The sequence below is a fragment of the Labeo rohita genome, unplaced genomic scaffold (assembly GCF_022985175.1).
Source record: "Labeo rohita strain BAU-BD-2019 unplaced genomic scaffold, IGBB_LRoh.1.0 scaffold_371, whole genome shotgun sequence".
NCBI lineage: Eukaryota > Metazoa > Chordata > Actinopteri > Cypriniformes > Cyprinidae > Labeo > Labeo rohita.
In genome coordinates this window covers 60144-72753 of record NW_026129289.1, presented here as the reverse complement: position 1 = coordinate 72753, position 12610 = coordinate 60144, and the positions used below count along the sequence as shown (strand labels likewise).

The window sequence follows — 12610 nt, the reverse complement described above, 5'->3', positions numbered from 1 at the left end:
CAAACTCTTCTTGTTCAGGAAGTTGATGAAGAGGCTGTAACACTTTTTTTTTTTTTTAAAGAGACTGAGATTTTTTTTTTTTAACTCGTTCTTCATTGTTGTTGTAAAAACAAATAGTTATTGTTCCACAAATGCAGATGCAAGATATATTGTCTAACTTTAATAAGCATTAATCCATCGGTTTATACTGTCTATGCAGTGCTGTTTTACATTTGAATAATTCTGTTTCTTTTGTAGGCTATTACTGTTGGACCTTAGTTAGTAGGCCTATAGTCTTTTTTTTTCTTATGTATCAAAATTACATATTAATATAATGTGTATAATGTTTTCTGTTTATGTATGTAATGCCTTCATACTATTTACTGCTGTAGGCATTTTTGCTCTTAAATAAAAAGACATTTTAATACCGTAAGCAAGTGAGGATGCTTGTCTGCTTAAATACCTTTCGACCTACTGTTTTCAAAAAATGTCTCTCTGTGTTGCCATATATATAGTCAAAACAGCTTCCCAGCGTTCTCTTGGTGTCCTGTTTTCCACAGCAAGCAAGCACAGGCATGTCATCATGACATTTTCTCATATACATTGTTATCAAAACTATATACTGCAATAAAATAAAAAATAAAATAAAATAAATAACATCTCTTCCATTCACTCTTGACGCTCTAACACTAGCATTCTCTATTTTTCTATTCAATCTACTTGTTTTCACTTTTATATATTATACAAAACAAACAATAAAAAACAAAAACAAAAACAACAACAACAACAACAACAACAACAAAACATTGCTACTTGTACAAATTAATATGGATTTCCGATATAACTAAAATTATTAAATTACTTGTTTCTTGAAGTTGGGTCAATCAAATCAAGAGTTGTTTATTTGACTAAATAAGAAAATATCACTTTTCTATTGGTTGTTCTGTTTTTCTGAATGTTTCTTCATCTATTTGGGCATATTGTTTTGAACTGTACAGCAGTGCGATAAAAAAAAACAAAAACAAAAAAAAAACAGTTTCATTACTAAAAAAAAAAAGTAATGGGAACATGTTTAATTGTTCAAGAACAGAACAGTTAAAAATAATTATTAACCTTAAAAACGATTATTAACCTAAACATGCCATTATTTTACATAAAAAGGTTAATAATCGTTTTTAACTCATGAAAATTTTGTCTAAAGTAACATGTTTATATTGACATGAGCTGTTCTGTTCTTGAACAATTAAACATGTTTTCATTACTTTTTTTTTTGTTCAAGTAAAATATGAGGATTATTAATGTGTTTTTAAAAGCAAAACACCAGCTACTTTAAATCTGGAGAAAACAAATCTACTAAATTATATAAATAAATACATCAAAATAAAACCACTGTGCATTTACAGCTGCATGTGCAATTAAAGTATTGTAGAGCAAATCTGATGCTTCAGTCATTGATCTTGCTATGATGATATTTTCGGAGGTTAAGATTACTTCTAGTGAAATATAGCCAACAGCGTTTAGTCCTGATAGATCTGGGGAGTAAAAGAGTCTGTGATCCACAAATTCTCAGCAGATGGCGCTAATGTGAGAAAAGCTGCCAATAAAGAAGAAGAAGAAGAGTATTTGAGGTGAGGTGAGCATATACTTACCCAACCAGCAAACATACTTTATACAGTTTGTTTAAGAGACTTTTTACAGGCTCATTTCTGCATTGTTTTCATCGGTTTCAGCGATGTTTGTGCGTCTTTTCTGGGGTCTATTCCTGCTGAAATAAACATTTAGAGCAGCAGCAGCGAGCATCTGAGGAAAATAGGTTGAATTCATTCAGACCTGCTGATGCCATTTTATTTCTACTCTCTTTGCATCTCCTCTCCTCTTTTTTAAATCTTTGCCAGATCAGATAACTTTAAGTTACTTTACATCGTTAAAATATATTGGAACAGATTCTGCTAAATAAATTGAGGGTCATCAATATTAACAGAGCTGCTGAAAAGACTCGTTTTCACCGCATTTATTATGCTGATGTCTTCAGATCTCCTGTAAATTGCCACTTGAAGCTCATTTCATTGATATAAACAGACTGAGAGTATTTGTTGATTACAAATATGTAAATGTATTTTTGTTTATGCAATCAAATGTTTTATTTTACCATTATTTATATTTGCAAGAATTTACATTAAATTGTAATCTGGTTTCTTGTATTCTTGATATCTGACTGCATTTTAATGAAGATGCAGAATAATGTTAGGATTAGCATTGCAAATTATTTATTAATTAGCTTCAGTTACTTTACGATGAATAGACATGCTTAGAAGTGTCATTTATTATGAAAACAAACTCAGTAGCTGATATATTTTTTTAATTTTGACAGATTAGCTCTTCCCACAAGAACTCTGCAAAATGAAACATGCTGAAAAACAAACAGGTTGGTGTTTATTCTATATTCCTCATTCATTCATGGTGCTAAAGAACAGTCATAATTCATAGAGCTATAAATCATAAGATGTTTCAGAAATTCCTTCATGGCATCCAACAATTGCTGCAGCTGAATAAAATACAGATATAAAAACATGAAAGCAATAAACACATGATTGCAACTATATATGGTTTATTTGTGGTTTTCAGTTTTCAATGACATGGTCTTAAAAAAAAAAAAATTCATAAAATGCAGTGTTTTAGAGTTATTAACTGTTTTATTTTACATGTATTTTATATCTGATTTACAGTTTGCAATAGTGTGACCAGATTTTTAGACATTTTCAGTGTAATTTACTATGTTGTTATTTTTTTTAGGAATAAACTGTAAACACCAAAGTCTATGATGTAAATGAACTTTCCAGAATGGCTGACAGGGCTGTAAACATAACTTAAAATCTGATTTATAGTTAATAGAAAGTAAGTAACAAGTCTTTTAAATTAGTAAATTAAAGTAATTTTAATTAAAATGTCTTTTTTTTTGTTTTTGTTTATATTTAAACAGGGGTTTGTTAAATAGTGTGTCTTTGCATTTAAATAAATTCAATTATAATTAAAATAAAATAAAATAAAAATCTGAGTTAGGCTGTCATAACTCAAAACAAAACAAAACAAAACAAATCTTATTTATTAATTTTTTTAAACATTAGAAAACATCAAACCATAAGTGATATCTCTGATTAAAGTCCTTAAAAATAAAAAAAATATATAGTGCTTGAAAAGTCCTTAAATGTCCTGGAATTTTATTTTACAATATCTGTTTTGTCAAACCTGCTTTGTGTTTCTGGTGTCCTAAGTTCACATGCATATAAATGGAAGTGAAAAAGTTAATGATTAATGTTTAAAGATTAATGTTAAAATCATGTTAGATAATTGTGTTTACAATACATTTAATTGTTCTCACTACAGAAACATGAGATTTGTCTATGTTTTGAAAATAATACTTGAAGATCAGTCTACCTTATTAATGGAAAGTTGCAGGGATTTATAATGTATAAAAAAAAAGTATAAAAATTTAATATTTTATATCAGTTGGCTGCTTTGTTACAGCAGAACTTAATTTTATGTGTTCCTGTTTTTTAATTATTTTAATGTACTGAAAATGAACCGTTTCTTTTATTTCAAAGCTGATGGGAGAGAACGAGGAGAGTGAAGAGCTGAGTGAAGTGGAGGAGGAACCTTTGAGTCACTCAAAGACCAAAAAGACATTAAGTAAAAAAAGAGCCAAGAAATCTACAACCTGCACTCAGTGTGGAAAGAGTTTCACAAGGAAATATGATCTAAAGATTCACATGAGAGTTCACACTGGAGAGAAACCGTTTACATGCACTCAGTGTGGAACGAGTTTTACAAGGAAATATAGTCTAGAGAATAACATGAGAATTCACACTGCACATGCACAGTGTGGAAAGAGTTTCACAAAGAAATATTATATAGAGATTCATATGAGGAGCCACACTGGTGAGAAACCGTTTACATGCACTCAGTGTGGAACGAGTTTTACAAGGAAATATAGTCTAGAGAATCACATGAGAATTCACACTGGTGAGAAACCGTTTGCATGCACTCAGTGTGGAAAGAGTTTTGCAAGGAAATCTAATCTAGAGATTCACATGAGGAGCCACACTGGTGAGAAACCGTTTACATGCACTCTGTGTGGAAAGAGTTTCTTAACCAAACGTAATCTTGATATTCACATGAGAGTTCATACAGGAGAGAAGCCATTTACATGCACTCAATGTGGGAAGAGCTTTGCACAAAGACCAGCCCTTAAAGGACACATGAAGATCCACACCGGAGAGAAGCCGTTCAAATGTGATTAATGTGGGAAACATTTCACAAGATTAAGAAACCTTAAAGAACACATGAGGATCCACAACGGAGAGAAGCTGTTCACCTGCACTCAGTGCGGAAAGAGTTTCACGTGGAAATATAATCTAGAGATTCACATGAGGATCCACACTGGAGAGAAACCATTCATATGCAATCAGTGCGGAAAGGGTTTCTCATGTAAACCACATCTTGACCTTCACCTAAGAGTTCATACCAGGGAAAAGCCATTTATGTGTGATCGTTGTAAAAGGAGATTCTCAAACAAACAACTACTAGAGCTTCACTTGAGAATTCATACTGGAGAAAAACCCTTCACATGTGATCAGTGTGGAAAGAGCTTTAGACAAAAACCAGGGCTTATAGAGCACATGAGGATCCACACTGGAGAGAAGCCATATGTATGTGAACAATGTGAAAACTATTTCTCATCCAAACATAGTCTTGTTACTCACATGAGAGTTCATACTGGAGAGAAGTCGTTCAAGTGTGACCAGTGTGGGAAACGTTTCATGACTTTAAGATGCCTTAGGGAACATGTGATGATCCACAGTGGAGAAAAGCCATTTATATGTGATCAGTGTGGAGAGAGTTTCAGATGCAAACACAGTCGTGAGATTCACATGAGAGTTCACACCGGAGAGAAACCGTATGTGTGCACTCAGTGTGGGAAGGGTTTCATCCGATCAACAAACCTTAAATCACACATGAAAATCCACACTGAAGAGCAGCCGTTCACATGTGATCACTGTGAAAAGAGATTCTCAAACAAACAAAATCTTAAGAGATTCTCACCATTCAAATTCTGATCAGTGTGGCAAAAAGAGTTTTTCAGTCCTGAAGGCACACCTGACAGTTCATACGAAGGAAAAGCCATATTCATGTTCTGAGTGTGGAAAGCGTTTTTCACTGCCACAAACTCTATATGTTCATCAGAAAACACATACTGGTGTGAGAGAGTACATGTGCTTTCAGTGTGAAAAGACTTTTACTTCAGCAAACTATTTAAAACAGCACCAGAGAATTCACACCGGAGAAAAGCCTTACAAGTGTTCACACTGTGACAAGAGATTCATTCAGTCAGAAAATCTGAAAACACATGAGAGGATCCACAGTGAAGACAAACCATACAAGTGTTCACACTGTGACAAGAGATTCAGACAGCCAGCATATCTAAAAGCACACGAGATGATCCACAGCGGAGAGAAGCCGTACACGTGTGATCAATGTGGGAAGTGTTTCGCTATGAAAAGTTACCTGAAGATACACAAAAAGATCCATGCAGTGGAGAAACCAAGTCAACACAATCTGAAATCACAGTAAGTAGTCCATTTCATGTCATCAAAGTCTGAAATCTTGAAGTTAGTTTGGGTTGTGCACTTTTCTAACAGCAGCTCACCATGTGTCCTCCTTTATTGTAGATTTTGTTCACAGAAATGTTATTTACTGCTGTAAATTGACACAGTTGTTGAATGTTTTCACACAGTGGCTCTCATTTGTAAAGTGAGCGTACTAATTGGGCGCACATTCATTTCCATGCACAAACTCGCATATAAAATGTGCAAATTCTGATATTTCTGCATTGCTTAGAGGTTGTGTTAGCTTGTGTCATGTAGGAAACAATGTAATTGCTTACAGTTCACATGTCAAACCTGTGCCATCTACAGTTCCATGACCAAACTAGTGATTTATAACACAAATCACCTTTGTGACTTTAAAACAGATCATAATTGTGGACAGCAGTTAATAGGATTAAAATGACTATTGAACTCATCAGTGATCTTGACTTTGGGGTTTTGATCGTTTTTCGTTTCACATTTGTCATTTCAAATCTCACTTGATTTAACGTTTCTTTTAGACCTGATGGATGTGAAAAAGAAAGGGAAAAAATTGTGAGCTGCACTTAGTGTAAAGAGACTGATGTGGGCATTATTCCCGAAGAAACAACTGAGAATTCACAAAAAGGAGAAGATTCCTTTGTAATATTACAGCATAAAAAACATGGTGGTGTGTGTTTAAGTGCAGAAAGTCCTTTACTATAGAAGATTAACTGAAAGAGCACCAGAAAGTTGCTCTTGGTGGCTGGGAGAAAAAAAAAACTTTCAATGCATAGGGAGCTTAAGAACAGGCCATAACATTTTTTATTTTTTTTTTATTAGAGCATCTAGTTTTTCTCCCATGCATATGCAAGATGTACTTTTGCAACCGGCCACTTTGCTTCTCTTCATCTTTTATAATTCAGTAAAGAGAGAGATCTGTCTCATTTAGATTCACTTTTACTATTATCCCATTATCCCATTTTTATTTTATACTCATTCTATTTGTATCAAGAATAAAAATGGTTTTGAAATTATATTTCACCACACTCGTAACTGACACTGAATGAGATTAACAGTTTCACTCTTGATATTCAGTATCATACATACATAGAGTTTGTTCTAGTCAGATGATGTTTCCATTCACACCACATGGCTTCAAAAAAATTACTATTAATTTTAAACAACACACAGATTCTACAAAATAAATGGACTTGTCTCCATTTCACCACAGCTTTACACAACCAGCTGAAAGATTACAGATGGAATAAAGATAAATGGCGTGTGATCTTTGCTGTTATTTTGTGTGATTATGTTGATTTTTATAGATGCTCTGTCGTTGTGAAAAGTATTTGGCGCGTTTTTTGATCATCTACAGTTGGAGGCCGATGACGTCACTGCTCACGCGTCCTTCCCCTCATTTAGTTAGTGTGGAGTCCGCTGAGGTGAGTTGAGCAGATATTTCGATACACAACTATCAAACACACTTTATATAGTCTGTTTACGAGACATTTTACAGGCCCATTTCTATTTTGTTTTCATTGGTTTCAGAGCTATACATGTGCCTCTTTTCTGGCGTCTTCCATCAGAAATAAACATTTAGTGCAGCAACAGCAAGCATATGAGGGAAATATGTTGAATTCATTCAGCCCTGAGTGATGTTTTTCTGCTTTTGTTTGTTCATTTGTGTGATTGTGTCTGTCTGGAGCCAGAACTGTTACTGAATGTCAAGTCAAAAATCTAAGTTTGAGATTTGTGAGGAGAATTGATGCTGTGTGTTTTATTTCTACTCTTCTGACATCTGCCAGATCAAATTTGTAAGTTACTGTACATTGTAAAAACATACTAGAACAGACACTGCTAAAGTGAGCAAAGTGAGACATTTTAAGTCTGTTATTATATGAATAATATTCCTGATGCTCTGTATTTCGCGATTGTTGTCAGTTTCTGCAAAAACAAAACTGTAACATGTTAAAGCTCCACTTATACAAAATCAAACTTTATTTAGATTCATATGGACATAATATGCTGCTGTAGTGTGCAGTAGTTGATGAGGATGAGTGTCATTAGTGTTTGTTTTTGTGGTATTGTTTTATCCACGCATATTGTAAGAAATAACAGTATTGTCTTTCTGTAGTTTTATAGGCTTTTATGGGGTTATTTTTGTGTCTTTATTATTCAAACAAAAATACTGTGTTTGAGAGTAAAACTAAGTATTTTGTAGTTAAAAAATAAAAGTTTGCAAAAAAAGTCTTCTTAAATCTCAAAAATAAAGAAATTGATAACAAAAGTATTTGCAGTGCATGTACTTTTCTTTACAATCTTTATTTTTCTTTGCGCACTTCAAACACTTTTCATCGCGAAACCACAAGTTTTGCTCTCCTTTCTGCTTTTCGTTTTCTGCTTTCGTTTTTTTCGTTCTTGCGACCCTATTCTGTGGTAGAAAATGCGGGGTGAAAGCACTGATTTTGATTGTTTTCTTTTTCAGGTTTGAAAATGCCATATCCAATACCCTGCACCATTTTATTTAATCACATTTTATTTAATTTAATAACTTTTATGTCAAAGATACAGGAGACACATAGCAGCCAATAAAATCTGTTGTTTAATATCTGCTTGTATTGCCTCATGACTGATAAAAAAAATTGCCTTGTGTGCAGTAGAATTTTGATGGATCACAATGCATCATAGAATCGAATTGAATCGAATCGTTACCTGGTGAATCATAATCGAATCGAATCGTGAGGGCAGTGCCAATGCACACCCCTAATTATTATTATTATTATTATTATTATTATTATTATATTCAATATTATTACAACAACTTTGGTAAAAGGGTTGATGAATGTGATCAGCACTGTAAAGTTTGTGTGAAAACTGAGACAATGGATGAGTAATTTTTTTTGTCCTGTGCTGTAGAAAAAGGGAAAAGAGGGAAAATCATGTCAAAAGTAACAGGGTTAAGTGAAACCTGTAAGACACAAATAATACTAATACCAATTTCAAATTTACAGCTAGTTAAAGCTAGAGTCAGTCTAGACTTTAAGCATGTGAAATTTCTGAAATGTTATGAATAGACGACTTTGAAAGAAATTGTGACCAGCCCTTAATAAAAATCAAAAAAAAAAAAAAAAATCAGTAAAATAAATGTCAGTCTGAAAGTTGGTGTCAAACTATGGCAGTGTTGTGTCATTCATCAAATATATTTAATAGTTCTCACCACAAAAACGGAATTTGTCTATAAAGTTTTGAATATAACAGAAAGGTCAGTGAACCTCATTCATGAGAAGTTTCAGGGACGTGTAAGAAAATTATAAAAAGGCTTCAACATGATCCGAATATTATATAGATGTTGTTTTGTTACATCAGTGGTCACCTGTATGTCCTTTAACTTCATTTTTGTTTTTTTGTGTGCTATTTTGATGTATTGGGGAAAAAAAAAAAAAAAATATATATATATATATATATATATATATATATATATATATATATATATATATATATTTTATTTCAGACCTGTTGGAAGAGAACGAGGAGAGTGAAGAGCTGAGTGACGTGGAGGAGAGATTTTTAAAGAAAAGAAGAGCCAAGAAATCTTTTACATGCACTCCGTGTGGAAAGAGTTTCACAAACAAACGTAATCATGAGATTCACGCAAGAGTTCATACCGGAGAGAAACCGTTTACTTGTAATCAATGTGGGAAGAGTTTCACATACAAAGAAAGTCTTAAGATTCACATTAGAGCTCACAACGGAGTGAGGCTGTTCGCATGTAAAGAATGTGGCAAACCATTTCTTAGGGCATCTGCCCTGAAGACACACATGACTGTTCATACGAAAGAGAAGCCACATTCATGTTCTGTGTGCAGAAAGTTTTTCAAGGCTGCAAGGTTTATATACACATAAGAAAATTCATACTGGTGTTAGAGATCATATGTGCTTTGAGTGTGGGAAGAGTTTTCGTTGACCAGGAGGCCTGAAAATACATGAGAGGATCCACACTGGAGAAAAACCGTACACATGTGATGAGTGTGGGAAGAGTTTCACAGTTAAGAATCACCTAAAGCGACACATGAGGATTCACACTGGAGAAAAACCTTACAAGTGTTCACACTGTGACAAGAGATTTAGTCATTCAGAATGTCTGAAAGCACATGAGAGGATCCACAGCAGAAAGAAGCTGCACACTTGTGATCAGTGTGGAATGAGTTTCATTTTTAAGAGTCACCTTAAGATACACATGCAGATCCATGCAGTGGAGACACCAGATCAGCACAGTCTGAAATCACAGTAAGTAGTTCATGTTATGTGCAGAGCAACAAATCTTTCCTCTTTCATCTCAGGAATCTGATGAATCTGGACCTTCAGCATTAGACGATCAAATCATTATTAAAATGTACTCCACAAATTATTTTCCTAAGATCAGTGTGACAAAGTAGTGACTTACTGTTACAAATTAATCTAGTTTTTCTCGTTGCCACCAGAATATTCTCAGTCCTTCACAGTGTAACTATTATTAATGTCATTTACAATATAAATGACCTCTTTCTCGTTTTCCACAGGTTCCTCCAGATGATCAGTGAGCAGAACTGCATTGAGTGAATGATCTTTCATCATCTCCAGCTTCTCATTTCTTACATCTGGATCTACTAGATCTGAAGAATAAATCACATGGATCTGCTTCTTTCTGATCTTTGTTTTACCCTCACACACTTCAGACTTCATGCTCTTTAAACCTTGTTTCTGACAGTAGTGTGTTTCCAGATGAGCTTTTTTCAGAATCCTTTCTGTTTATCAGAACAAACCAGATCATCTGGACAGGAGATGATCTCTGAATTTCCTCTGAAATAAAAATATGGAATATGATATTTAAGTTAAACTGTCTTTTTCTCATTATAGGTCAAGACTAAGAAAATAACAAAATGTCCATGTTTCACAAACAAACATAAAATATTATCTTGCTAAGTGTGTAAATTGATCTCATTAAAAACTAGAACTGTGTGATCTGGAAAACATATTTTTTTTTTTTTCTCTCTGTGGGCAAAATGTCAAATCAAGATGTGTATTAACCATTCAAATTTGTTGTTGCCGATTAAAACGCGTGAGGGACGTAAAAACAGAGAAACATCTTCAGACATGTATATTGTATATTAATAGTAATTATACATGACTTCGCGTCAGCTTTGTTTCATTGATGGTATAATTTGTTTTGTAATGCTTTGTTCATAATTATTAAATGCTATTAAATCACTGTCAACAAAAATAAACTCATATTAACACGTGTTCATAATTGTATGTATTTACTGTTTATAGTATATTGAAACTCTCCCGAGCAGCGTTTTGCGCTCAGATAAGATTACAATGGTCGTAGAGCGCTTAATTTTACACCAGAACGAGTTTTTAAATATTTTCACATCAGAACGAATTTTTAATTTCTTTCTTTCTTTTTTTTTTTTTTTTTTTTTTTGTATGGCCCTATGATTTTCACGGAATTTGTCAAAGTTTGAATGAATTAATCAAAAGTTGGTCACTAAACTTAAACTCAAATCATCGCGATAAAGACTAGTATCTGTAAATATTATGCCGCAAAAGACTATTTAAATATGAATCCTGCATGTTCTGCGTGTCTTTTATGAATTAACGGCGAGGATGCCAGGTTTCGTTTACTACACGTGTAATACTGACGCGTGTGTGACGCTCGTAGTGATTTCAGCGTCTGTCGATTCATTAAATGGACATAAATACATTAACAACATCTCCAGAACTTCTCTGAGTCACTTCATGAGCATTTCACTGTTTTATTTTAGTAAAACAAGCGTCAAATATACACACAGAAATTTAAAGGTATTCACGGCAACCCGTCAAAGTACAAGTTCGGTATAACTTTATTAATCATTCAGTATAATGTATGTGCCTGCTACTACTATTAATTAATACAAATTTATAAAAAAAAAAAAAGAAAAAAAAAAAAATCACACAATATTTCTTCCATGTTTTACATTTTAATAATAAATCCCCTTCATTCAAAAGATCAATTAAATTAGTATTTTATACCTTCATTTGATAACCAGAAAAATACACAACACAGAATTCCATAAGGCTTTTTTATGCATTCAAATAAACAGACATGCTAAAACATAAAGTGAGATAAACGTATAAAGCGTAAAGTGAGAAAAAATAAAACATTTCATAGGGTCCTAAACATGTCATTTTTCTTAACTATTGATAAATTGACGGTAAATTGTATAAGATTTTTTTTTTTTTTTTTTTTTTAATGAATTACACATGATTAATTACATTTTGATTAATAAAATTAAATTTAACCATTAAAAAGAAGTCCAGGAAAATGAAAACAGAATTTGAAAATTTAAAAAAAAAAAAAAAAAAATAGGGATAGGGCCCTATTTTTGCATGCAACTATATATTTGTTAAAGTTGTAAATACATTTTCAAATGTATTATTTTTATTTGTTATAATGTTATAATTTTGTTATAATACTTTGATATGTTTGCTATTTGCAGTGATTACTATTTACTATTGTTCATAGTGTGACAAGGTCTTTAAGCCCCGGTTTACTGCCCCCGGACCCCCCCTAGAAGGATCCAGGTTCAACCACTTGTCTTACAAAATCTTATGTGAGCATGACGTGAGCTCCTACCCACTACCACTAGCCCCTCATGTTTTGGCACCAGCCCCAGATGTTTTAAAATCCTAGAAACGCCCCTGCCCCTGTGTACAGCACCCCCAACCTAAAACATCTTCCCGCGTCCCTGCATAAGGCTTCAAAAAGTCAAAGCAATTATTATGAACTTTAAACAACACATGGATAATACAAATTGATTACTCCAGCATTTCACCACAGCTTTACACAACCAGCTGAAAGAGAGCAGATGGAAAAAAGATAAACGTCGTGTGATCGTTGTTATTATATGTGATTATGTTGATTTTTATAGGTGCTTTGTAGATGTGAAAAATATTTGGCGGGTTTTTGATCATCTACACGTGGAGGC

General features: G+C 33.3%; 1 protein-coding gene and 1 pseudogene across 1 annotated transcript; both read left to right on the top strand.

The window, feature by feature from the left end:
• Window positions 1–1595: 1595 nt before the first annotated feature.
• On the top strand, window positions 1596–5093 carry LOC127160512 (gastrula zinc finger protein XlCGF57.1-like; annotated as a pseudogene).
• Window positions 5094–5121: 28 nt separating this feature from the next.
• LOC127160511 (protein krueppel) lies at window positions 5122–7045 on the top strand. Its single transcript, XM_051103148.1, has 2 exons — window positions 5122–5603; window positions 6929–7045. The coding sequence occupies exons 1-2, from the start codon at window positions 5248–5250 to the stop codon at window positions 6966–6968; spliced, it is 396 nt and encodes a 131-aa protein (XP_050959105.1). The 5' UTR covers window positions 5122–5247; the 3' UTR covers window positions 6969–7045.
• The last annotated feature ends 5565 nt before the right edge of the window (window positions 7046–12610 follow it).

Excerpts from the sequence above, each read along its gene's own strand:
- LOC127160511 (XM_051103148.1), top strand. The coding sequence starts at position 5,248 with ATGTGCTTTCAGTGTGAAAAGACTTTTACTTCAGCAAACTATTTAAAA. Across the intron at positions 5,604-6,928 it reads CAACACAATCTGAAATCACA|ATGCTCTGTCGTTGTGAAAA; the intron begins GTAAGTAGTCCA and ends TGATTTTTATAG.